General features: G+C 36.8%; 2 protein-coding genes across 2 annotated transcripts; both read left to right on the top strand.

Moving 5' to 3' along the window:
• Positions 1 to 526: 526 nt before the first annotated feature.
• LOC132106872 (F-box only protein 3-like) lies at positions 527 to 11,176 on the top strand. The gene is made up of 11 exons (XM_059512948.1): positions 527 to 663; positions 2,976 to 3,065; positions 3,216 to 3,379; positions 3,491 to 3,605; positions 6,758 to 6,962; positions 8,044 to 8,089; positions 8,175 to 8,259; positions 8,360 to 8,482; positions 9,693 to 9,808; positions 9,998 to 10,188; positions 10,306 to 11,176. The coding sequence occupies exons 1-11, from the start codon at positions 572 to 574 to the stop codon at positions 10,432 to 10,434; spliced, it is 1,356 nt and encodes a 451-aa protein (XP_059368931.1). The 5' UTR covers positions 527 to 571; the 3' UTR covers positions 10,435 to 11,176.
• Positions 11,177 to 13,276: 2,100 nt separating this feature from the next.
• On the top strand, positions 13,277 to 15,696 carry LOC132097551 (CD59 glycoprotein-like). Its single transcript, XM_059503340.1, has 4 exons — positions 13,277 to 13,324; positions 14,681 to 14,755; positions 14,863 to 14,964; positions 15,094 to 15,696. The coding sequence occupies exons 2-4, from the start codon at positions 14,701 to 14,703 to the stop codon at positions 15,291 to 15,293; spliced, it is 357 nt and encodes a 118-aa protein (XP_059359323.1). The 5' UTR covers positions 13,277 to 13,324; positions 14,681 to 14,700; the 3' UTR covers positions 15,294 to 15,696.
• Positions 15,697 to 26,012: the final 10,316 nt, after the last annotated feature.

The following is a 26,012-nucleotide window of genomic DNA, read 5'->3' as shown; positions in this document are numbered from 1 at the left end:
CTGAAGGCCACAGTCAAAGAAACCTGGGCTTCCAGACCACCTCAGCAGCGCCACAAACTGATCACCTCCATGCCACGCCGAAGTGAAGCAGTAATTAAAGCAGAAGGAGCCCCTCCCAAGTATTGAGTACATCTACGTACAGTAAATGAACATACTTCCCAGATGGCCAACAATTCACTAAAAATGTTTTTTTTTCTTATGAATTATTCTAATTTGTTGAGATAGTGAATTGGTTGGTTTTTGTTAAATGTGAGCCAAAATCATCACGATTAAAAGAACCAAAGACTTAAACTACTTCAGTCTGTGTGCATTGAATTTATTTGATTCACACGTTTCACAATTTGAGTTGAATTACTGAAATAAATTAACCACGACATTCTAATTTATTGAGATGCACCTGTATCTATGTTGTATCGCAAAAAAAAGAGGGAAATCGAAAACAGAACCTTTAAATTTGGTGAATGTTAGCGTGGCGACGTGTGCACTATATTTGATAACAGAGCAGCGTGCGGACACGCCCTCATGTCATCGCAGTGAAGGGGCGGGGTTTCGATTCTGCAGTCGCTAAAAAATGGCAACGTCCATAGCGCTCAGCCTGGATAACTTACCGTCTGATCCCTTACTGCTGGTGCTGTCATTTCTGGACTTCCGAGATCTGATAAGGTAGACATTCAACTTGAGTCTTTCTGTCAGTCCGTGCGGTAATAAACACGCTTGTTTGTTTTTCGAATGAGCTTGAAAAGCTGTACAGTAAACGTTAGCTGGCAATGCTAACAGCATAGTTTATGATGTTACTTAGGCAGGTTCTGCTGATAGACAAATGCGATAATACGGCGATAATGTTGGTTTTCAGTCACTATGAAAAGTCACGCATCTGATAACTGTACACCAGATCATCTCATGAATCTTATGTTTGAAGACATAATGCATGAGCTACTGTAATGACAGGAGCTTTACATCTTGTCATCAGGTTTTAAAAGATAACTTGCATAAATTTACGTTTGGTAGATACTTTTATCCAAAGTGAATTACGTTGCACTCAAGGTTTTAACACTGGTCCGTCCACACCTCAGATTTGAAAAAGAAATGGGGGTGTAAAGCTGTGGAAAAGTGGGTGTGTAGAAGCTGGGAAGAGGGGAGTAAACAACAAATAAAACACAGACCGAACTAAAGCAACTCATTATACAGAGAAGTGAATATTAAAATATGAGCCGAGGGGAGAAAAACAGAGTTAGGGATCACCTAGATTTGATTAAAATATAACCCCATGATAATTAGCTCAATCTTCTCATTAGAGACTACTAAAACATGAACAAGTCAAATACGTTTAAATTAACTTTTCTTTGAAATGTAAACAAATCCGCAATATAACTTTGAAGAGTATGGGGTAGTAAAATAAAGAAGGACATTTAAAAGGTCTAATATTTTCCTACATTGACCAGCACTACAGTGTTTCAAAAAATGACATTAATTTAACACGGAAAGAATAAAGGCATGGTTCCTTTTTTATACACTCTTCTTTGTATTTTGGGTCTAATGTCATTGTTTGCCATGTATCACAATAATCAGTCGTGTCATCGCCTTCATAATCATACGTACCACTCTATCAGTCTTTATTTTGCACATATTTCATTTGACCAAGATATGATGAAATATATGCGCATTCAATTTCATCTTCAACAGGTTTGTTTTTGTAAAATGTAACTTTATAATTGCCTTTTTTTCAGTCATATAATTATTATATCACCTCAAATACGTTGTGTGTAAAAAGTGTTTGTTTCAGCCAGTGTGCACATGATCAGGATGGTACCACCTCCACCTCATTCTGAGCCAAGTGTGATCAGAATGATTACAATATAGAGAAAATTTAGCAACTGTGCATAAGGATAGTAGCAATATTTTGAAATCAATATGGAACCCAATAGGTAACCAGTGTGTAGAGATGATAAAATTGGGGCTAGTAGTGCATCACAGTAATCTAGCAGAGAGGTCATAAATGCATGAACTAGCTTTCTGTGTCAGCAACAGATAGCATGTTTTGCAGCTTAGCAATGTTTCTGAGGTGGAAGAAGGCTGTTCTTACTCTCCAGCCACAGCAGCCAGTCGCCACTCTCAGTTAACACATATACATCACTTCATGACATTAGTTCAACTTCGCTTTTTAGACTGGAAGAAAGAATTAACTAAAAAAAAAAAAAAAAAAATAGCCACTTTTCAAATGACCACGAATGATAATTTTAGTGTTTCATGACCCTTTAAGGTAGTTAAAAGTTTACAAATTTTGGCTTAACTGCTTTTTCCTCCATTGCAGTTTTTCCCCCCATGCCATCTCCATCTTAAACAGCTAACACAGAAATGATTACCTGTTTTCTGTAATTAATATCTCCATTTCCAGCATCTGCCTTTCTTTTAAGTATTGGGTAGATAAATATGCATATTTTTATTTATACATCTGTACAGTAAATAATGCACAAATCTGTACCTAAATATTCTGTTCCAGATTTTACCACATAATTATTATTATTTATTTATTGTTTTTCTTTATTCTTTTTTTTTAATCGTTCTTTCTTTTCTCATGTCATATACATGTACCAAGAGCTCCTAAAAAACCACAACAAATTCCTTGTGTGTTTGCTAAGCTAATTCTGATTCATTTATTCTTATTTAATGGTTTGAGAATAGCTGTCATTACCAAACTTTTTTGAGAAAAAAAATAGATTTGTTATTTATTCAACACTTAAAAGCCTCCAAGTTAATTTTAGTTGTGTTTTTCTTCATATGTAATTAGACATCATCAAAAGTTGGTCACAATTACACTTTGTACCAAATTATGTAAAAATTCTCATGAAGGTTGACCAAGGCCATGATCAGATCTTTATGTTTTAATAGATTAAGCATTGCCTGAATAGGTCACCTTTTTTAACATCTCAAGTTGTCAAAAGTGTTTGCGTTGATCTGGTTTGTTCTGTTCTCAGCTGCAGTTTTGTAAGTCGTCGACTCAATGAGCTGACAGGCCATAACCCTCTGTGGAAGAGACTTTGTCAGAAGCACTGGCTCCTTACAGAGTAAGCTCACTCCTCATGCCCTCAGAAGCTTTTGATTTATTCATGGCATGTGCGTTTTTCTGTCATAATCATTTTTTTTTTTTTGGTTAGATTTGCTGTAATGAAAATATATTGTTGATGACAAATGATTTTTTTTTCTTCCGTTTTCAGGGCAGACAAAAGCCACAGAGGCCTGGCATGGAAGGAGCTGTTTCGGGAGCATTATGCTGATCTGGGCCGTTATATTGACTATTACGGCACTCTCAAGAAAGCCTGGGATGATCTGAAGAACTACCTGAATCAGAAATGTCCACGAATGATAGCTTCACTTAAAGGTCTGTCCACACTGTTACTCATCCAGCCATATTTTGAAAACCTATGTGTGTTTTTTGTTTTTTATTTCATGATAGTTGTCCACTAAAGGTTTTGCTTCCTTTTCTCTGAAGAGGGTGTAAGGGAGGAAGAGCTAGACACTATTGAGGTCCAGATTGGCTTCAAACTCCCCAATGACTACCGTTGCTCCTATAGGATACACAATGGACAGAAACTTGTGGTCCCTGGGTAAGACTTCTGATAATATCCTTGATCCTTTCTTCTACTTTAGAAAAATAAAGTATTTATTTAAATGCTTGTAACTGATTCGTGGCCTAATGATTAGAGAGTCAGACTTGTAACCTGCAGGTCACAGGTTCGAGTCTCAGTACTGGCAGGAGTTGTAGGTGGGGGGAGTGAATGAACAGTGCTCTCTTCCACTTTCAATACCCACGAATGAGGTGCTCTTGAGCACCCAACCCCCATGGTTCCCTGGGTGCCACAGCAAAAATGGCTGCCCACTGCTCCGGGTGTGTGTTCACGATGTGTGTGTTCACTATTCACTGCTCTGTGTGTGTGTGTGTGTGTGTGTGTGTGTGTGTAACATAATCAGCCTCTGATCTTAAAAACTCCCATAGTATCTTATATTATCAATAAATAGCTAAATGAATGGGCCAGTGTATGAACAACAAACGGTATGAAAATATCAATAGTCCCTGGGATCAGAGGTGTGTTTCAGAAAGGACTTTAAAGGTATTCTCCTCCCCAAAATGAAAATTGTGTCATTAATCACTTTCCCCCATGTCGTTCCAAACCCGTAAAAGCTTCGTTCTTCTTCGGAACACAATTTAAGATATTTTGGGAGTATATAAACCGGGAGGCTCGAGACTTTCCCATAGACTGCCAAGTAAAATACACTGTCAAAGTCCAGAAAAGTATGAAATGCATTGTCAGAATAGTTGCTCTTGGCAGTTTAAGTGATGAGGAGACTGTTGACAAAGGAATTATTGAATATAAGTCGTTATTTTAGTTTTCTTCGCTTACAAACAGTATTGTCGTCGCTTTATAATGTTACGGTTGAACCACTGATGGCAGATGAACTATTCTGACGACGTCTTTCATACTTATCTGGACCTTGACACTGTTATTTATTTGGCAGTCTATGGGACAGTCTCAAGCCTCCCAGTTTTCATCCAAAATATCTTAAATTGTGCTTCGATGACGAACAAAGCTTTAACAGGTTTGGAACGACATGGCAATTGATTAATGACAATTTTCATTCTGGGGTGGAGTAACCTTTTAAGTCAAAACTCTAAGTGTGTTCACCCTGAAATGAGGGAAACTCTGGGTTTTTTAGTTACAGAATGGAAAGTTTGTCCTACTCTAGAAAGCAGGGTAATTCAAGCACGTTTCTTAAAGAGAGGTAACTTCTGAGTCCAGAAGTTACCATGGTAACGTACACTTTGAACCTGACCTGGTCAGGCGCAGGTTTTCTTCGTTAAACCCAGAGTTTCTTTCAGTCTCCTCTTTTTTTAAAGCGTAAGCGATGTTTAAACACCTCATTTATTCATAAACTCAAGCTGCAAAAAATGAGTATTTTGGGATCTAAATTAAATGCATTTGAATTAAAACAAGAAAAATAATATTAATACAAATGGATACAAGATTATTGTTCTTACCCCTTTGGCAGATAATTAGCAAAATAAGAAAAATGCACCTAAAAGACTAAATACTCTGTTATTTTTTAATGTAGAAAATGCATATGTAATTTTTCTTACGTATAAAATGCATCTTGATTTAAGAATCTTTAGATATTTTGACTGGAAACAAGAAGACACAAATACTAAGTAAGAGAAGCATTTTTGCAGTGCAGGTACATTTATTAATTGCACATATTTTCATCATGCAGACACTCTGAAAGTGACACAAACGACATGTCCTCATACTGAATCCTGTAGATGAGGAGGCTACATCAATTCGTAGGGAGTTACATTTACATTACTATTTTTTTTGCCATATCCACACGCATATTTATTTGAGCTGGACCATTTTTTAATTTTAGATTTCTATATAACATTGGGGATGCAGAGCGGTAAGAAAAGTGTGTCTCACTGTCACGCTCTTTCTCATAATATGTGTGCAGTTTTCTGAGCACATGCTCATCAAAAATGAAGCTGATTACTGTATGGAACGTAAGGATGCCAGATGAAAGGGTAGTTCGAGAGATATGCCTTAACCATCACCACAGCTGTTACATTTATTTGATCATCTTTATTTCCTACAAATACAAAAGCAACAGTTATTCTTTTTCCTGTTTGATTTTAATATTATTCTAATACTTGGTACTGTGGCCATCTCCTCTTCATCTGTTCTTCATCGTTTTTTTTCTGTTCTTGCTGTTGGCTGAGTAGACGTCAAATGTTCATTTCATTTACTCTAATTAATAAATTAGAGTAAATGAAATTACAGAAATTTGAAGGATTAAATGGATTAGAGAACACTTAATTATGTGAAAAGAGCATTAGACTATGTGGAAAGTGGTGCTGCGCACTGAAATAGACACTGAATGTAAATGTGAAGTCATGTATACACTCATGAACCTTTTATGCTTCAAGCTTTACCTTGATTGAATTATGTTTTTATATTTCATGTTTAGCTGCTTTTTTTCTTTTCTTCTTTTCTTTTGGCTGTAGGATACCATGAAAATGAAAATAACTTCAATAATTTACAGTTCTGACACTTTTTACCTTTTGATATTATAACCGTGAATAAGAATTAAATTACGTATTGACTCGGAAGTATGCGGACGTATTTTTGTTGGGCACTTTTGCCATGGTGAATCATAATTTCTGAGCTCCATTGATCATGGCTTTTCATAGTTGTGGTGCACGCGCTAAATTCAGCAGTTCTGAACCCTGAAAACTCAAAGTTTCCATCTCAGGGTAAGTCAACTTAGAGTTGGTTGAACCTCCTTATTGAAACAGGCCCCAGATCATATATATATACACGATAGCAAATAGGACATCCCAGAATCACACAAGTTGGATCAAATGAAGATCCACCAATATGCTCTTCACACCAGAGTTCAATATAATTTTCAATATCATAATATTTAGTTTTATCAATAGGTGTCTTCGGCTTGAAGAGGCGCTGCACAGACCGATTGGTGTATGACAATTGCGAAAGCAATTCGAAAGCATAAAGAGACGTCTTTCTTAAATGAGAAAATGTTGTATCTGAACTGTAAATCATGTTTTTTTACAGTTTAAAATGTTATCATTAGACATTTAGTTATTTAAAAGTCTTAAATTTGAGCTTAAAGATCCTGCAGATAACCTGTAAAATGGCAATCAATCTTTCACATGATCATAAGTGATCTTTGCACTGCCTCCCCTCCACAGGCTGATGGGCAGCATGGCTTTGTCCAATCACTATCGCTCAGAGGACCTGTTGGATATAGAGACGGCAGCGGGGGGATTTCAGCAGAGGAAGGGGATGCGGCAGTGTCTTCCACTCACATTTTGCTTCCACACTGGCCTCAGCCAGTACATGGCCTTGGAGAGCACAGAGGGACGAACACGCAGTGAAATCTTCTATCAGTGCCCGGTTAGATCACCACCCTCAGACCACAACAGTCTACCATGTATAAGCATGCGTTCATCTAGGGCTGGCGAAATGTTATGAAAAGTGAAGCTGATGCAAACCACAGGAAGCAGGTTTTATAGAAGCTGGAGGCTAGATAGTAAATGTTATAGGAATAGTTTACCCAAAAATGAAAAATGTGCTGAACATTTTCTCACCATCAGGTCATCTATGATGTAGATGAATTTGTTTCCTCGTCAGAATTGGCATTATATCCACTTGCTCATCAATGAGTCTGCAGTTAATGGGTGTTATCAGAATGAGAGTTTAAACAGCTGTTAAAAACACTGTGATAATCACAGAGGTCCATCAGTTAATGTCCTGTGAACTGAAAATCTTGTGTTTGTAATAAACCCATCATTAAGACATTTTTACTTTAAACCATTGCTTCAGTAAAATACGAGACCCATTTGTAATACTGGTTTCTCCAGCAAAAAAAGTTGTCTTGTCTGAATCAGGAGAGAAATATTCACAGATCAAGCACCACTTAAAAGTCCAAAATGGTTCAAAACAAATATTTTTTTTCACTGGAGTAAGTATTATTATTGATTATGGACTTTTTGCCAGAAGCGACGGTTTAAAGTTAAAATGCATTGATGGATTTGTTTCTTTCAAACACTTTTTATTTTCGTGTTTGTGACGTTTATATCAGCTGTTTGGTCTCTCATTCTGACGGCACCCATTCACTGCAGAGAATCTTTTGGTGAGGACATTATTCTAAAGAGTGATGCTAAATTCCTCCAAATCTGTTCTGATGAGGAAACAAATTCATCTACTTGGATGGCCTGAGGGTAAGAGTACATTTTCTACTAATTTAATTTTTGGGAGACTTACTCCTTTAAAAGGCTTCCCAACTGCATTGTAGCTGACAGGAGGTGAAGCCATTTACTGCATCAGGTACATACAGTTCTGCTTGTGCATGTGGAGACTCCAGCACTAAATAAAATACAGGGGTTTTTTTCTTGCATTGTTGCACTCTGACCAGTAGGAGGTGCTCTTGTCTTCTTGTGTATTATAGCCGTTCTCTTATATCTATTCTTCACAGGATCAACTGGCACAAGATCCCTCTGCGATTGACATGTTTATTACAGGTAACAAAGTGCAAAAGGGTCCATTAATGCATTGCAGTTTTATCAGGTCATATGAACCCTTCTCTCTCATCTTTTCTTTTTTCAGGTCCCAACTTTACTGAGTGGTTTACTTCCTTTGTTGACAATGTTGTAACAGGAGAATACCCCATCATTCGGGACCAGATCTTCAGGTGGTCCATCTTTCATTGTCTTACACTTAGTAATGCATGTCAGCATTTGAAATCACAAATCCCACATTAAATTTGATCCCCTTTATGTTTGTTCGTTCAGGTATGTTCATGACAAGCGCTGTGTGGCAACCACTGGTGACATCACAGTTTCAGTCTCTACCTCCTTCCTGCCAGAGCTTAGTTCAGTCCATCCGCCACACTTTTTCTTCACCTATAGAATCAGGTACTGCATAAATCCACACACATCCATTTGGCTTTGTTGTCTGAATCAGGCTATTTAAGAGCTGAGCTCTGCATGAATGCTTTCCCAGACCTGATAAGTGATGAAAGTTACTGGGATATTTTTGACCTTTTTTTTCTTTTCTTTTTTTGCATGTAGCATGCAATATTGACATAAGATATGTCTCAATATTTTCTGAGATATACGTTTTAACCAATAAATTTAATTAACATAATAAGATAATTTTACCAATCAAATGGAATCTGCATTAAGAAACATCCATTTTTGCACTGCAGAAGTGACACAGACGCTGCATCTGAAATGGCATTTACTTACATTTACACAGACTGTTTAATACAACTCTGAGGTAGCTTGAATGCATTTACAGTTGCAAAAACAATGTTATGTGATGTTATTTTCATCATATATTTAACTATAAAAAAAATCAAGTCACTGTCTTAATGAGTTGATTCGTTCAGTAATTCATTCAAGTGGTTTGTTTAAATGGCTAATTAATTTAGTAATTGAATCATTCATTATACTGATTTGTTCAAATTGTTATTGAATTACTGAAACTGATCGTTCAAAATGTGGATTAATTCAATAATAAAGCACCGATATGTGTTACTCTGAAAAGCAAAAGTTCTGCTGTTGTTTCAATTTAATCATGTCTTGTAACTCACAATGTTAACTTGTTTGTTCCGCTGTTTTATAAACCCAGTATGACATTTGAAATTGTGCTTTAATTTGGTAGACAACAGCACTGTTGCTCATGTGATATTGCTTAACTGTATCTTTTGGTATACAAGACAAAGACTCATTGGGGAAAATCATTCTTAACTGGCAATCTACTGGCATTAAATATCACATAGTGAAAACATGCTCTCAAGGCAAGTTTGGTTTGATTTCTGCAAAATGAGTGACATACTCAATCTCATCTTGCACATTGTTGAATCAATGATTATATTATTATCGTAGATGATACATATTGCATACCCCTGTGGCACGCTTCCTCTATTTCTTCTCCCAGTGTCTTTCCAATAAGTAGAGATCATCCCAGTGCTTGATTCATAAACAAAGTTCTTACTAAAATGATCAAGCTGTTTTCTGATGTAACTTGCTGTAATGCAACACAGCTGTACTAAGACTTGACATATGATGATACATTGAGCTTGAACCTATGACCTCTGAGCCGTGCCATCTTCTGCATCAGGATTGAGATGGCAAAGTCTGCCCTGCCAGAGAATGCATGCCAGCTAGACAGTCGGTACTGGAAGATCACAAATGCAAACGGAAATGTGGAGGAGGTCCGTGGCCCTGGTGTTGTGGGTAAGAGCATACCCCTGTAAGTTTAGAGTAAATTAGAACAGTTCGCAGCTGGTGACGGATATGTTGAATTATCAAGCTGAGACATTCTGACAGTATCTTTCAGTCCGTATAATTCACAGTGACAATTGCTCTACTTTCTAAAGAATGTCCTGCATCTGTGTTTTGCATATGATGTAAATGCGAGTGCAGGTGAGTTTCCAGTGATGACACCTGGTAAAGTTCACGAGTACGCCAGCTGCACAACGTTTTCCACCACCTCTGAGTTCATGGAAGGCCACTACACATTCCACCGGCTCAAGAACAAAGAGGAAGTGTTTGACGTGTCAATCCCACGCTTCCACATGGTGTGCCCACCTTTCCGTGAATCAATGGTGCGGTCGGTAAGTTGCTATTTATATCTTTGTGTTATGTCCAAGAAAAAATGTATATCCAAAATGCTAATGTGTGTACATTTATCACTCTAAATCCCTCATTCTGTGTTTGTCTCTCTCATTAAGAGCTCAGTCAGTGAGGTGTCTGCTCCTTATGATGATGAGAATTCATCAGACACCGATGACTACGAGCGTGGAGAAATGCGTGGCATGAACATGGCTGACCCAGGAGGACGCTGTCCTCGGCGTGTCTGATGCACTTTTACATGCCCCGGCCAACACCCGCCCACAGATACTGATGCACAACACACTCACACAAACGGGAGAGCAGGAGGACAAACAGAGCTTTTAGGCATCCATTGTTTATTGTACAGCGCTCTTGTGCCTGTCACCTCTTGAGCGTTTTCTCCAGTTTCTGTGGCCAGGGGTCTGGTTGTGGCATATCTGTGTATGTGCACGTCTGTGGACGTGTGAGATTTTGGTACGTGAGTTTGAGTCTGCAAGTGTGGTTTGTGATTGAGTGAGAGAGTTTATTGAATTTCTGTGAGATTCTGTGAGATTGTCTCGTTTTGCCTGGGTTTCACAATTACCTGACTAAACTTACCTGAAGGACTGTTTCAGCCAGAATTGATAATTGGAATTTACTCACCCTTACGTTGTTCCAAACCGGTATGTCTTTCTGTCTCTTGTGGGACACAAAAGAATATATGAGTATATTTTGTCCATGAAGTGAAAGTGGAGTCCATTGTTGTGTTGGACCCTCTGCCTTTAGATTTATGGACCAAAACACTTTCTCTTCAAAATATCTTTGACAGTAGACATGTTTGGGAGAAGTAAGACAGTCATACAGGTTCGGGACGACATGGGGGTGAGTTAATAATGACAAAAAATTTAATTTTTGCCTGAACTATCCCTCTAAAAACTTACAATTACAGAGCACGAGTAGAAATTATGACACTACTATTATCAGAAATGTAAACACAGACTGATTTGGGAATACTGTTTTATATATATATATATATATATATATATATATATAGATTGAATACTTTACAGAAAGGCTCAATTAATTTCTTCCACAAGGCCTCAGGTATGGTGTAGCATGTATGTGCTCGTGTATATATATTTGTTTTTGTGTCGTTTGTACTTAAGGTTTTCGCGGGCAGGCTGAGGTTCAGACAACAGCTAACCTGTGCAAGCAACTTGACGGCTACTAGTTCTCCACTAGTTAGCTGTTCAGAGGTGCTTTTGCCCTGTTCTCAGAAACGCTGGATGGATGTAAACAGAAGGTCAGCCAGGACACATTGGTGTACTGTAAAGGATCTTTTTAGCTCTGATTATCTTAAGGGCTGGAGGTTACACAGGCTGGTGTGAATAACAAAAGATAATTTTATGAGAAGTATATGGCATTAATTTGACTTTCCACCTTTATCTCCTTAAAACCCTGTGCAAGAGGTAAATGATCAGACAATGTTTTTGTTGTACAGTTCAGTTTTTCAGAATGAAATCTAGGCAGACTTAAGAATTTCTTTGCTATTTTCCTCCCCTTTCTTTCCTAATGGCAATGTGAGCAAATCTTGCCTAGACATATGTATAATTTTGATATTCATGGTTTGAATATTGTTATCATCTTGGATCATAATGGATATTATGTTATCATCTTTGTAAAATGCCGTGCAGTGAGATTTTTCAACAGTTTGCTATTATGGTCTCTGTTTAGCTCTATTGAACCTCTCAGATTACTCCTTCTTTATTTTGTAAGTGTGAGGGATTTATTATAATTTCTTTGAGTAAATAAACAGGTCGTGGTGTATCAATACCGTGTTTCACGATCACATTATTTGTTTACATTACTGTTGTGATCAGGATGCTTTCTACTATCGAAGCACAAAGAGGCCATTGCTCTGTTTTTCTCGTCTCTATTGTCTCATGCTCTGGAATATCTCTGAATACACCTATTGTTCTCACAACACAAAACTCAGTCATTTTTGTTACTCTGACCCAAACACTAACCCACCCTGATAGTCTCTGTTGTCATGGCAACGAGTTGAAGAGGCCTTGTTGTAGTCAGACTAATGTTTCTTTGTGAAGCCGTTTTGTTTTTTGACCCACATTTCCTCCCATCTCTTTACTCATTAATTTCAGCTATTCTGAAAGAGAGAAAATGCTAAATTTCTGTAACGTATCTTAAGTACTTCCTTCAATTGCACACGCACTAGGGCCAAGGCTTTCCAGGGCAGATCACTTTAAATCACAATGTGCTGCACACCAGTGTATGTTTAATGGCCCTTCATGCCTACATGTGATTTTGATCGTGTGTTCTCTCCGTTCCTCGCTGAAATCCTCACGTAGTTTAGCTTTTCTTGTGCTAGAGCAGTTGACCCCCTGTCCTGTAATGAGCCATTCAGAAAGCCAATGTCTGCTGAAGCCTGACCTAGACGTGTGGTCAAAGGGTTGTGAAAGAATTATTTGTAAATGTATAATTGATTGTTAAAAAAAAAGAAGAAAAAAAAAAGTGTAAATCTTATGCTGATTCAGCATTTTATAAGAGGGAAAAATAATGTTAAGAATGTTATAAAGACATAAATGAGCTAATGAGAGACTTTGTGTCTTGTTTATGCAAGTAAGAATATAAACATTGTAGATGTATGTTGAACGGTGGGATTTTCACTAATGGAAAACTTTTAATATTCAGCTTTCACCCACAGGATGCTGAAGAAAGATTATAGAGAAGGTTTCTCTCATTGCAGGTTCATTCCTAAAAACAGAATAATGCTGGAATTCAACAGTTGCAGAAATCCCAACGCTAAACCCTCAGTACTATACTATAGAATAGCTCCGTTTCAGGGAGACTGTTCCTGCCTCTAATGTACAGTACATTACTTATGATTCATCTGTTCATATAGTGATGAATTGTTATAGGGATATTATTTCTTCTTTTTTATTTCTTAAATTAAAATTTACACAACACCATATAATATATATTTAAATATTTTAGTACCGCAGAATGGTATACATTTTAAAGCACAAACGATTAATTGAAGAGCATTGTGGGCGTGTTTTTAAGAAGCGTGAGCAGCTCAATCTCTTTAGTTTTCAGACTGGTTTGGATGTGTCTGTGGTTGGATTCCTTCTTCACGCTGGGGTAAGACTACAGAAGAGTAACTGATAGATTATGGCATACTGCTTAGTATATTCTTCACGTGTGAACCAGGCTGATTTAGATTGCATTTTTACAACTTTTTAAAAAATATGAAGCATTAAACATATTGACTTTTTACAAAGACACTGTTTTTTTTCTGAGGTCATGGTAGAAAATTATTATAAAGGTAGTCTATTGGTTTTTGTTTTACAAATACTATATATTCTGAAAATCAATCGATCAATCCTTAATTTAATAAAATGGACTCAAGCAATCGGCTGGGTCAAAAAAAAACAAATCTAGTTTTTTTATTTGGTTGACCTTTTTTTTTTTAAATATTTTGTAAATCCTATCCAAATTTAAATTTTTATGAAATTGTTGGTTAAACAATAAAACACTGGCATTAAGAGCAAAATTAATTTTTAAAGTAAAGTACAGTTTTAACTAAAAGGTTGAACCGTGTTCTCAGAAAAAGCGTTTCTTGTTGTTGTTGTTGTTGTTGTTTTTTCATGTCAAGTGTTATGCCATAAATATAAATTTTATATATTATATTATTATATGTATTGTATATATGTGATTCAAGATGAGTTCCCATGGAATGTTGATAAAAGTCTGACATGTTCAGAATTGTAGAATTTTGTATGAAGTTCAAAAGACAAATAAGAATATATTCAATAATGTCTAAAGCTTAATGATTTCTATACAAAATAACAACAAGCGAAAAACAATAATAGTCTTGGTGCTAGATGCAGTAATAACAGTAGTAGCTATAATACAGACCAGATCATCTGCCAAAACTGCATCTCAGTAAAACTATGTAGTCCTTAGATGACCCACAATTCTTTCTCTTATGATTATGTTAGTAATCTTTAAAAAAAATAGAAGAGATTTTTTTTTTTTTTTTATCATTTGCTCATCCTCATGTTGTTCTAAACCTGTGTGACTGTGTCACTTCTGTGAAACACACAAAAATCATATTTTGAAGAATAATGTTAACCAAACAGTTTTGGTGACTGTTGACTCACCAAACACCAAACAGACATTTCTGAAAATATCCACAGAAAAAAGAAAGTCACACAGGTTTAGAACAAAATGATGGTGAGAAAGTGAATTACCGAAGCAATTAGAGGCATGGTGTTTATGCATTAACCTGTAAAAAGTCTAAACATTACCACTGATCAACTTTATTTCCTTAGGATCTACTCTGAATGTGAGGGTTTGAGAGCAGTGTACAAGTTTAAAGAAGACATGTAGAAAAAATGTGACTTTGAAATCTGCATTTAGAACGAACATATGCAGTCACATTCAGACCAATCCAAACTGTACACTCCTCAGATTCCTGTCTTTCTCTCTGATTAGACTGGTAAACTGAAGGCATTATGAAAGCTTCTGTTGGAGTGTGTGTGGTGTTTGTTCTGGCTCTGGTGGGGCTTGGTATGTCATGTCAATGATCCTGTTTTCATCATGCATAAGATGTGTTTTTGTTATATTTTGAATTACTATTCTTGCAAAAATATGATCTCTGCCATGTGTCTTTCAAGGCTCTGCCATTAAATGTTACAGTTGTAGAGACTACACGGGCACATGCTCTAAAATTCGAGACTGCTACTATGATGATGCCTGTGTGACCGTCTATGAGAGAGGTGACAGCTCACTCACTCTTAGATAAAAGTGTCTTTCTGTATTCTAACAAATTGTCAAAATGGCACAACCATTCCCATGACCCTTTGACTTTGCATGACATATCTTTCCATTCTCCCTTTTTTTTCTAGGTGGTGACACATACAGGCAGTGCATAAAGTACTCTGAGTGTGAGCACAGCACACTCGCCGAGAAGTTTCCCAAAGTTTCCAGCTTCAAGTTCTCCTGCTGTGCCACTGACCTGTGTAACACAGCACCTGTGTCCGTGTCCAGCCGCTCTGTGGTGGCAATACTGGTCTCACTAGCACTCTTCTGGTGGGGTGTTCTCTAAAATACTTCGGCATTGTTCCTCGTAAAGCTGGTAGTGTTATCTTGCAGTGAGAATGCAGAGATCTTCTATATCTTGAGTTAATTGGTCAAAGAAGCATTCACATCTTAAATCTCAGCTGTATGTTAAAACTGTGTGTGCTCTCTGCTAAAGCTTCTATTTTTTAGTCTTGCACTTAATAGTGAAAGGGAAACCATCTGACTATAATGTATTGTATTCAGTGTTGCTTTGTGTATGTGTACTATTTTCGCGGCTAATCCTGTTTCCCAGAAAAGTGGTACAACTGCACGTGCAGTGGCGTGCACAAGAGGGGTGGGGCCCCATTGAGGTCTGACGCTAAAGTGCCATTGCGGTCCGGTCTGCGATTTCTGTCGAGGATAGGGGTGTGCGATATGAAGATTTTTTATTGTGCATTAACTCAGCCGCAGAGTTACTCTCACAGACACCACACTTTTTTTTGTGCATTTGCTTTAAAGCCTTACTGGTTATTTAAACGTTTCATTCGTGTTCTGTTGTGACGTGCGGGTTTTCTTCTGAGCACACTCAAAGCGCACGCACGAGAACGAAAAAGCCCTTCGAACTGTGCCTGATTACTGAACTAAGTTATGTTTGTGTTAATACTGTCAAAACACACATGATTTATGTATAGCCTCAGTTGGTTATGTCTAAAATGAAAGTAAACAACTGAAAGAAACAGATGCATGTCTGTATATTAGATGCGTGCAGGTCTTAGGGACAGTACTGAACATGCTGCCGACTGTAATTAAAGGGATAGTTCACCCTAAAATTTAATTTCTGTCATTGTTTATTCACTCACATGTTGTCCCAAACCTATATTCATTTCTTTCTTGTGCTGCACACAAAAGAAGATATTTTGAAGAATCTGGATAACCAAACAGTTGCTGGTCCACAATGAGTTTGTTAGTAGGGGAAAAATACTCTGGAAGTTACTGTGAACCAGCAACTGTTTGGTTTTCCACCTTCTTCAATATAGAGTTAGCTGAAGAATGAAACTCATTCAGGTTTAAAACGACTTTTGAGTGGGTACATGAAGGTATAAAAAACAAAACACTAACATATTTACATTTTACATATTTACAACGCAAAGAGAAAAATCACACAATATTCTTGACTGAAAAACTTTAATACAGTTGCTTTAATAGGAATCAATGTATATAGTGTTTTATTTGTTCATTCAATTTTTTGAATGCTCCTGCTAAATACTATTGTACCTGAAAAAATAAAACATTGTTTATTTTTATTTGTACATTATGTTTATTTTTAAAGTGTATCTTTGGTTCTAATCTTTTTTTTTAATAACAAAGATAAAATAATGACAAAGATTTTTTATCTTCTCCCATTTTGGCCTAAATATCCGCCATACTTTTTAATATTTTGTTACCTAAAGTAACAAGCTTTGTATTTATTATAGGGAAATCAGTTTGGCTGTACTGCTCAAACAGCTTGACAAAGAATCATGAAAAAATCATGATATTAAAAAAAAACAAAAAAAAAAGATATTATTGCTATAACGCCCACCCGAACAAACCAATACACCCTACCCATCACCCCCCACCATCCCCAGTCTGCGGTTGTGCCCTTGTAAAGCCATTTCGCCGCTGACCCTCCAGAGGTCTGTGCACGCCACTGCAACTGAGTGGGTTGTGAGGGTTCTGATGCTGACATGTTCAAAGGTTATATAATATTAATTTTCATAAAAACACTTTATGCCTGCTTTTCCTCTGCCTTGTTTACGAATGTCTCTTTTAAAACTTAAAATCTGTTGAAAAACACTGTGCAATATATAGACGTAGTCTTTTCAGTGTACTGATTAGCTTCTTGTTACCACTATAGCCAGCGAAACTTACTGAACCTTTATGTGACCAATAAAAGGAACATGCTGTTTTATGCAAATTGAGAGTTTTCTGTTAAATATTTACAGTGCATCTATATCTGTATCTTGCATCTCATTGCTTCAAATAACTTGAAGTGCTATAAAGAATAAAAATATATCGGTAACCTTTATATAGCAGTTTATTAGTGTGGAGAAAATGTTATTTCTATCTGAAATATTCATATTATTATTAGTATCATTTGCTTCACTGTACTAAAGGGTGTTGTTTAGACTGTCTCTGAGTGCTTCAGTTTGCTTCAGTATGCTTGAGTTTTCAATGAGCTGAGATAACAGGAAATCTATTTAATGTGTGTGTATGTGCAAGACATGTGTGAGACAGGAAATGTTATTTTAGCTTAGTCCTCCTGGCTTCTTAGAAATGCATCTGGATGACATAGTTGGACACCTTAAATGGACTAAAATATATATAATATAATATATAATATAATATAATATATATATACAGTTGTGGCCAAATGTTTTGAGAATTACATAAATATTAGTTTTCAAAAAGTTTGCTGCTAAACTGCTTTTAGATCTTTGTTTCAGTTGTTTCTGTGATGTACTGAAATATAATTACAAGCACTTCATACGTTTCAAAGGCTTTTATCGACAATTACATGACATTTATGCAAAGAGTCAGTATTTGCAGTGTTGGCCCTTCTTTTTCAGGACCTCTGCAATTCAACTGGGCATGCTCTCAATCAACTTCTGGGCCAAATCCTGACTGATAGCAACCCATTCTTTCATAATCACTTCTTGGAGTTTGTCAGAATTAGTGGGTTTTTGTTTGTCCACCCGCCTCTTGAGGATTGACCACAAGTTCTCAATGGGATTAAGATCTGGGGAGTTTCAAGGCCATGGACCCAAAATTTCAACATTCTGGTCCCCGAGCCACTTAGTTCTCACTTTTGCCTTATGGCACGGTGCTCCATCGTGCTGGAAAATGCATTGTTCTTCACCAAACTGTTGTTGGATTGTTGGAAGAAGTTGCTGTTGGAGGGTGTTTTGGTACCATTCTTTATTCATGGCTGTGTTTTTGGGCAGAATTGTGAGCGAGCCCACTCCCCTGGATCAGAAGCAACCCCACACATGAATGGTGTCAGGATGCTTTACTGTTGGCATGACACAGGACTGATGGTAGCGCTCACCTTTTCTTCTCCGGACAAGCCTTTTTCCAGATGCCCCAAACAATCGGAAAGGGGCTTTATCAGAGAACATGATTTTGCCCCAGTCCTCAGCAGTCCATTCACTATACTTTCTGCAGAAGATCAATCTGAAGTGGCTTCTTTGCTGCCCTTCTTGACACCAGGCCATCTTCCAAAAGTCTTCGCCTCACTGTGCGTGTAGATGCGCTCACACCTGTCTGCTGCCATTCCTGAGCAAGCTCTGCAGTGGTGGCACTCCGACCCCGCAGCTGAATCCTCTTTAGGAGACGATCCTGGCGCTTGCTGGACTTTCTTGGACGCCCTGAAGCCTTCTTTACAAGAATTGAACCTCTTTGCTTGAAGTTCTTGATCATCCTATAAATTGTTGATTTAGGTGCAATCTTAGTAGCCACAATATCCTTGCCTGTGAAGCCATTTTTATGCAACGCAATGATGGCTGCACGGGTTTCTTTGCAGGTCACCATGGTTAACAATGGAAGAACAATGATTTCAAGCATCACCCTCCTTTTAACATGTCAAGTCTGCCATTCTAACCCAATCAGCCTGACATAATGATCTCCAGCCTTGTGCTCGTCAACATTCTCACCTGAGTTAACAAGACGATTACTGAAATGATCTCAGCAGGTCCTTTAATGACAGCAATGAAATGCAGTGGAAAGGTTTTTTTGGGATTAACTTAATTTTTCATGGCAAAGAAAGACTATGCAATTCATCTGATCACTCTTCATAAAATTGCTATTATAAAAACTTAAGCAGCAACTTTTCCAATTTCCAATATTTATGTAATTCTCAAAACTTTTGGCCATGATTGTGTGTGTATATATATATATATAGACAGGTCCTTCTCAAAAAATTAGCATATTGTGATAAAGTTCATTATTTTCCATAATGTAATGATAAAAATTAAACTTTCATATATTTTAGATTCATTGCACACCAACTGAAATATTTCAGGTTTTTATTGTTTTAATACTGATGATTTTGGCATACAGCTCATGAAAACCCAAAATTCCTATCTAAAAAAATTTGCATATATATATATATATACTACTTTTGTCACATTCAGATTTAGGCAAATTTCTTAATAGATTTTATTAAGCTATCAATATCTCATAGAATATGCTGTGATTTCAAATGTCTATTTTGAATTCCTAATAAATTTAGATAACATTTTAAGTGCTTTTGGAACAGAGCGTGTTTATCTAATGTCATATATATATGACCTTTTTATTGACCCTCACTAAGTGGCGGACTGGGACAGTAAATCAGGCCGGGAATTTGACTCCACCCCAGGCCACATCTGTTGCTGCAGTCACCACCCAATTCATGTGTCCACCAGACTGCTAAACTCTTTGGCTCTTTCAGTTGTTTGAATTGGGTTATACTTAAAAAATAAATCATAATCCTTAGACTGTGGACGGGCAAAATAATCAAATGAAGTATCAAGAAGTATCAAGGCATTCACTGTCTCTATCATCTTTCCCTTAATCCCCCTCTCTCACTCTACACATTTGAGTTTCTCTGCAATATGAAATAAGCACTTTCAATAATCTATATTAATTATGCAGCCATCAATTGTATGTCCCAATGATCACAGTCCTACTACTGATGACCTTATAAATCATAAAGGCACATATTTTTCTAAGAGTATAGCCAGCATGTTTATTTTTGCTTATAGCTTAAACTTTACCTGAAGGTTCCTGCTCTGACTCAAAAGCTGAACTGTCGACCCTCTCTTGTTCAAAGCAGGAGCACTTGCAGCACTAGTGCTACTGTTGCTTCCTTCGTCATCTTCAAAATAAATAAGCATTGTACACTAGGCTACGTATTGTAGGCTAGAAATGGAAAATCAGTTTCTGGTCAATTTTTGCACTAAAAAAATACTGTATCTTCATATGTAAAACAGTGTGCTAGTTTTTCATTAAGATGCTCTTTTAAAACATCCATCATTATATACATTTGTAATATGTATGTGCTATGTTTATGGAAAAACTATACTTTAAAAGAATATATATATCATCATATTATTAAGAATATTCTATAGAATATTCTTAATAATATGCAACAGCACAAATAAATACAATAGAGTAAAGATACAAATAAAATAAACTGACTTTCAGGGTTTTTTTTAGGTACAGAAATTAAATAAAGTAATCAAATGTAAAACAGCATTGCATTTTGGACTATAAATTAAAGTCAAGTCAAGTCACCTTTATTTATATAGCGCTTTAAACAAAATACATTGCGTCAAAGCAAGTGAACAACATTCATTAGGAAAACAGTGTCAATAATGCAAAATGATAGTTAAAGGCAGTTCATCATTGAATTCAGTGATGTCATCTCTGTTCAGTTAAATAGTGTCTGTGCATTTATTTGCAATCAAGTCAACGATAATCACTGTAGATGAAGTGTCCCCAACTAAGCAAGCCAGAGGCGACAGCGGCAAGGAACCGAAACTCCATCGGTGACAGAATGGAGAAAAAAACCTTGGGAGAAACCAGGCTCAGTTGGGGGGCCAGTTCTCCTCTGACCAGACGAAACCAGTAGTTCAATTCCAGGCTGCAGCAAAGTCAGATTGTGCAGAAGAATCATCTGTTTCCTGTGGTCTTGTCCTGGTGCTCCTCTGAGACAAGGTCTTTACAGGGGATCTGTATCTGGGGCTCTAGTTGTCCTGGTCTCCGCTGTCTTTCAGGGCAGTAGAGGTCCTTTCTAGGTGCTGATCCACCATCTGGTCTGGATACGTACTGGATCCGGGTGACTGCAGTGACCCTCTGATCTGGATACAGACTGGATCTGGTGGCTACAGTGATCTCGGAATAAGAGAGAAACAGACAAATCTTAGCGTAGATGCCATTCTTCTAATGATGTAGCAAGTACATAGGGTGTTATGGGAATTGTTTCCGGTTATGGTTTACCTAATTAATGCAGCCTAAAAATCCTTTAACGGATTTGGACAATAAAAGCATATTAGTATGTTATGTGTAAGCCAGGTTAAAGAGATGGGTCTTTAATCTAGATTTAAACTGCAAGAGTGTGTCTGCCTCCCGAACAATGTTAGGTAGGTTATTCCAGAGTTTGGGCGCCAAATAGGAAAAGGATCTGCCGCCTGCAGTTGATTTTGATATTCTAGGTATTATCAAATTGCCTGAGTTTTGAGAACGTAGCGGACGTAGAGGATTATAATGTAAAAGGAGCTCATTCAAATACTGAGGTGCTAAACCATTCAGGGCTTTATAAGTAATACAGCAATATTTTAAAATCTATGCGATGCTTGATAGGGAGCCAGTGCAGTGTTGACAGGACTGGGCTAATATGGTCATACTTCCTGGTTCTAGTAAGAACTCTTGCTGCTGCATTTTGGACTAGCTGTAGTTTGTTTACTAAGCGTGCAGAACAACCACCCAATAAAGCATTACAATAAACTAACCTTGAGGTCATAAATGCATGGATTAACATTTCTGCATTTGACATTGAGAGCATAGGCCATAATTTAGATATATTTTTGAGATGGAAAAATGCAGTTTTACAAATGCTAGAAACGTGGCTTTCTAAGGAAAGATTGCGATCAAATAGCACACCTAGGTTCCTAACTGAAATTAGATTTTTTAATTTTTTAATAAAGATTATTCTTTATTAAAGTTAAAAAAGCTTTTAAATCAGGAGCAGTGAGTGATTTCTTTGTTGTTGCTGTTTAATATAAAGACTGTCACTTTAAGAGAATGCACTGATACAGTGTTTGTATTGGTATTGAACAAGACCGAATGATTTGTAGAGGTATTTTTCATCGCTGTTGTAATGTGTGGGAATCCAGAATGCGCTTCCATCAACAGAAACATATATTAGATGAACCCTGTTTGTTTTACGTGTTATTTATAGTAAACCATATTACAGATGCTTTGTCAGATTTAAGTTGAACAGCGGTCCCAGCGCGTGCCGAACCGTGTGTGGAGAACTGAACGGTTAAGGTTTTTTTAGTGAACCGTCCCATCCCTAGTAAATATAAATGTAATTATGACCGACCTGCTCCCTTACTGGCGAACATGGCTGGGATTTCGCAGCAATTTGCGTCTGTGGCCAGGGCTTTTCTCATTTTTATACATTCCCTCTCTGCTCCTCCTTTGCGTTTACGGCTCCATTTTTGCGCGATTTTCTAAGATAAAGCCTGCCTCTGGATATAGCCAATTAGGCAGTGCTTCGCTGATGTTTGGTCATGTGGTGGTTTCATTTTCACTCCGCGATCGCCTGATTCGTAGATTCATAAGTCCGTCAATTAATTCACAGTGGCATAACAGCCTATTGCACGTCAGACTGATCGACTGCACAGCGGCACCCGGCAGACCAGAATGACTACCAGGCCACCGGGAAATGTCCCGGTGCTCCCGATGGCCAGTCCGACCTTGCCCTCACTATTTGTACAGCTGAGATCAGTTAGGAACAAGAGAGTAAAATATATGAGCGTTTCTCTGGCGTTGAGGAGATAGTGTGAAGTGTTAAGTGTATATTCTACATAAGCAATGCAGTAGCCTAACTAGGGCTGTCACAGGATGAAATCTTTAGGGTGGGCCTCCCACTGGCTCAATGTTTTTTTTTATTTTTTTTTTATTGATTAATTGGTCTAGACTATTTCAAATGAAGATGCAAACAGGAAAATTAATCTGCTTCTACCGCTGCTAATAAAAGTCTCTGTGAGCATTATCTCATCTCCTGGCTATTGTCCTCTGTAAATATTCATTATGTTAGTTAGAGAGAACAAAAGTTATACAGTTGCATTTTTTAATATTTGCATTGATTTCATAGATTGCATTGCATCATAGCTTTTCTTCAAGACAAAAGACCATTTTCATTCTTATTGAGAGTATCACACAAAGCCCACAATAGGGAATCCCTGAGTTTAAACAACACAAGACTCAGACTGCTCAAACAGAACCATCACATTGAATTTATTAGTTAAACTGAGACAGAGGAATAGTTCACATAAATGTGCATAAGTTTATGTGAGACTGATTTTTTTTGTGGAATAATCTGTTATAATCTAAAATATGTTTCCAAACATATTAACATAATATTGTACATTAAATTTGCCATGTTTGATATGGCATGTTTATTGTTTATTTTCTGCAAGCCACCATATGAAAGTTTTTTGTAAGTCTCTTGTCCAGACCAATACTGGAAGAAGCACTCAGAAATAAGATTTGACAGAAAATTATAAAGTATAGCAAGTTCCTCATTGTATTCTTAGAAATTAACAGCATGAAATTGATGAGAAATTGTTACTTTAAAACTTCAGAAATGTAGATACATGGTGATTATTATATAAAATGAATTTCCAATCCTGGGTATTTTTTTTTTTTTTAGGTAAAGATGTTTCAAACCGTTCAGGCATGTGTTGATATATGTATGCAAATGTACAGGTCTTACTCTCACTTTTCTTGGTATAAAATCACCCTGCAGAGCGATTCAGTGAACACAGTCAGTACAACATTGGGCCACACATAATGTCTCTGGAACTACTTGGAGATCTCACAAAACTGCTATGGGGTGGTCCTATGAGAGAAGAGGAGGGAAGAACAGAAAAGGGAATGGACACGAAGAGGGTCTTTAAAGAGTAGACACTTCTCAGTGGGTGAGACATGAAAAACATTTGATTCTGGGGAAGATGCTGAGAGAGATAAAGAGAAAAGCATGGATACACAGTAACTTATGTCCTTCTTTTAAATGTGTGCGGTCATTTCTGATTCAAAAAAGCTAATAAGTGGTCGTAAATCGAAAAAATCTAAATTTCAAAATACAGAAAATTTTTATGTGTACAATCTACAAATCCCCCACAACGCAGAAAAAAATTGCACAGCAATGAAAGGGTGAAACTAAAACATCTAGAGTGCAAAATCAACACATCACTCACACGCGCAGACACACACTTGTACACACACATACACACCTACGAACTTGTGTGACTGTAACACTGCAACTATGTAAAATAAAATCAATAATTCAACTACAATGCTGAAAAAAGTGGACAACAAGGAAGGGGTTACACACTAAAACATCAAGAGTGTAAAACGGATACATCCACTCACACACACACACACTTACTTACACTCAAAGACACACACATACAGAATTATACATACTCAAATGAATTGGTAGGACTATAGCCAATTTGAGTCAGAAAACTGAAATAAGAGATTCAAATCAGATCAGAAGGATAAACCATTCCTGGTCATTTTTTATACATTTTTATAGAATTTTAATGTTTTGTGTAACAAAATACTTTTCATGATCAGCTTTGAATGTAGTAATAATAATGCTAAAAAAACTACACCTTGACAAAAAGTAGTCTTTGAGAATGCCTTAATATACATTTAAACACACAATCTAATAAAAGTAAACAATTATGTATTAAAAACAACTGGGGAATTCACAAGCCTCTACAGAGTCCTGTGCGGGGATCTAGTGGTTACACCATGAAATTACAGGTTTCTCTTTTTTTGCTCTCACCAGGAGGTGCTATTCTGCCTTCAAAAACTGGACTGGCCTAGTCTCTATTTTAATCTGATATACTGTTTTAATTGAAAAATAATAGGGAAAAAAAACTTTTTTTAATGGGAAAAATTTATCATAATTATTGCATAAATATTAATTAGAAGCATGAAATTCCCCAGAATACAAAAGAAAAAAATATTATTGAACAAAAATATATTGGATTGATTATACTGAAAAAAAAAAAGGTTACGTTTCAGGTATCTGGTCACTTTTGACCATGAAAACCATGAGGTGTGACTCTCAAATGAGGAGCGCTCAAGGGTTAAAAAGATAATCTGAAACCATAGAGACAAATCACACAGAAGAGGAAGCTGGGCACATTTATTAACAGAAGCAGAGGATAACTCTTAAGAAAAATAGGTATGAGATGCTTTGTTTCTTATTGTATGTGCACCTGAGGTGTGATAGAGAAGCATTGCTTTTCTGGGATAGATTTTATTACTGTTTTTCATTATGCATGTAGTATGTACATCTCTAGATTTGTAAACAAAACGACAACAAAAAATTATTTTTGGAAGTGCTTGTATTTCCTGACATGGATTAGTTATGTCCAAGTATAACATACTCTGCCTGAGTAAAATAAGATTTAAAAAAAAATCCATGTTTGTATTTAAACAAGCAAATACTTAGGAGTTATTGGATCTTTATTGCATGGATTATGCTTCTGGCATGTTATACGTTTGGCAAAAGTTCTTTTAGACCCATCTGATACAGTGTGAAGCTTTTTATTTGTTAAACAACCACATTGGAAGAAGTATCCCATGTCCATGTTCTAATCTTTTTTTGGCCTGGCAATGTATAAGATGGCAATTTATGGGTTGAGAATGTATGTGACAGCCAGAAATTATATGGGAAATTCTTTTTCATCTGTTTTTTAAATTCACAGCTTCCAATAACTTTTGTCTGTAAGTGATATCCCACTGAAATGAAACAGGATTGAGGAGGAAAGTCACTGACTCTTTCAACTTATTTGTGGGAAACATCTAAAAACAGAACAAACAAGAACCCAGAGCAAACACAAGTGCTCCCATCATCAGTTTATAAAGCAGCATTTCTTTTTCAAACCATTCTTCCCCTCTCAAGCCCTTTAAAATAAACTCTTCAGTTCTCTTTCCT

This window comes from Carassius carassius, chromosome 2 (genome assembly GCF_963082965.1).
Source record: "Carassius carassius chromosome 2, fCarCar2.1, whole genome shotgun sequence".
NCBI lineage: Eukaryota > Metazoa > Chordata > Actinopteri > Cypriniformes > Cyprinidae > Carassius > Carassius carassius.
This window is presented reverse-complemented; position numbering and strand designations above follow the sequence as displayed.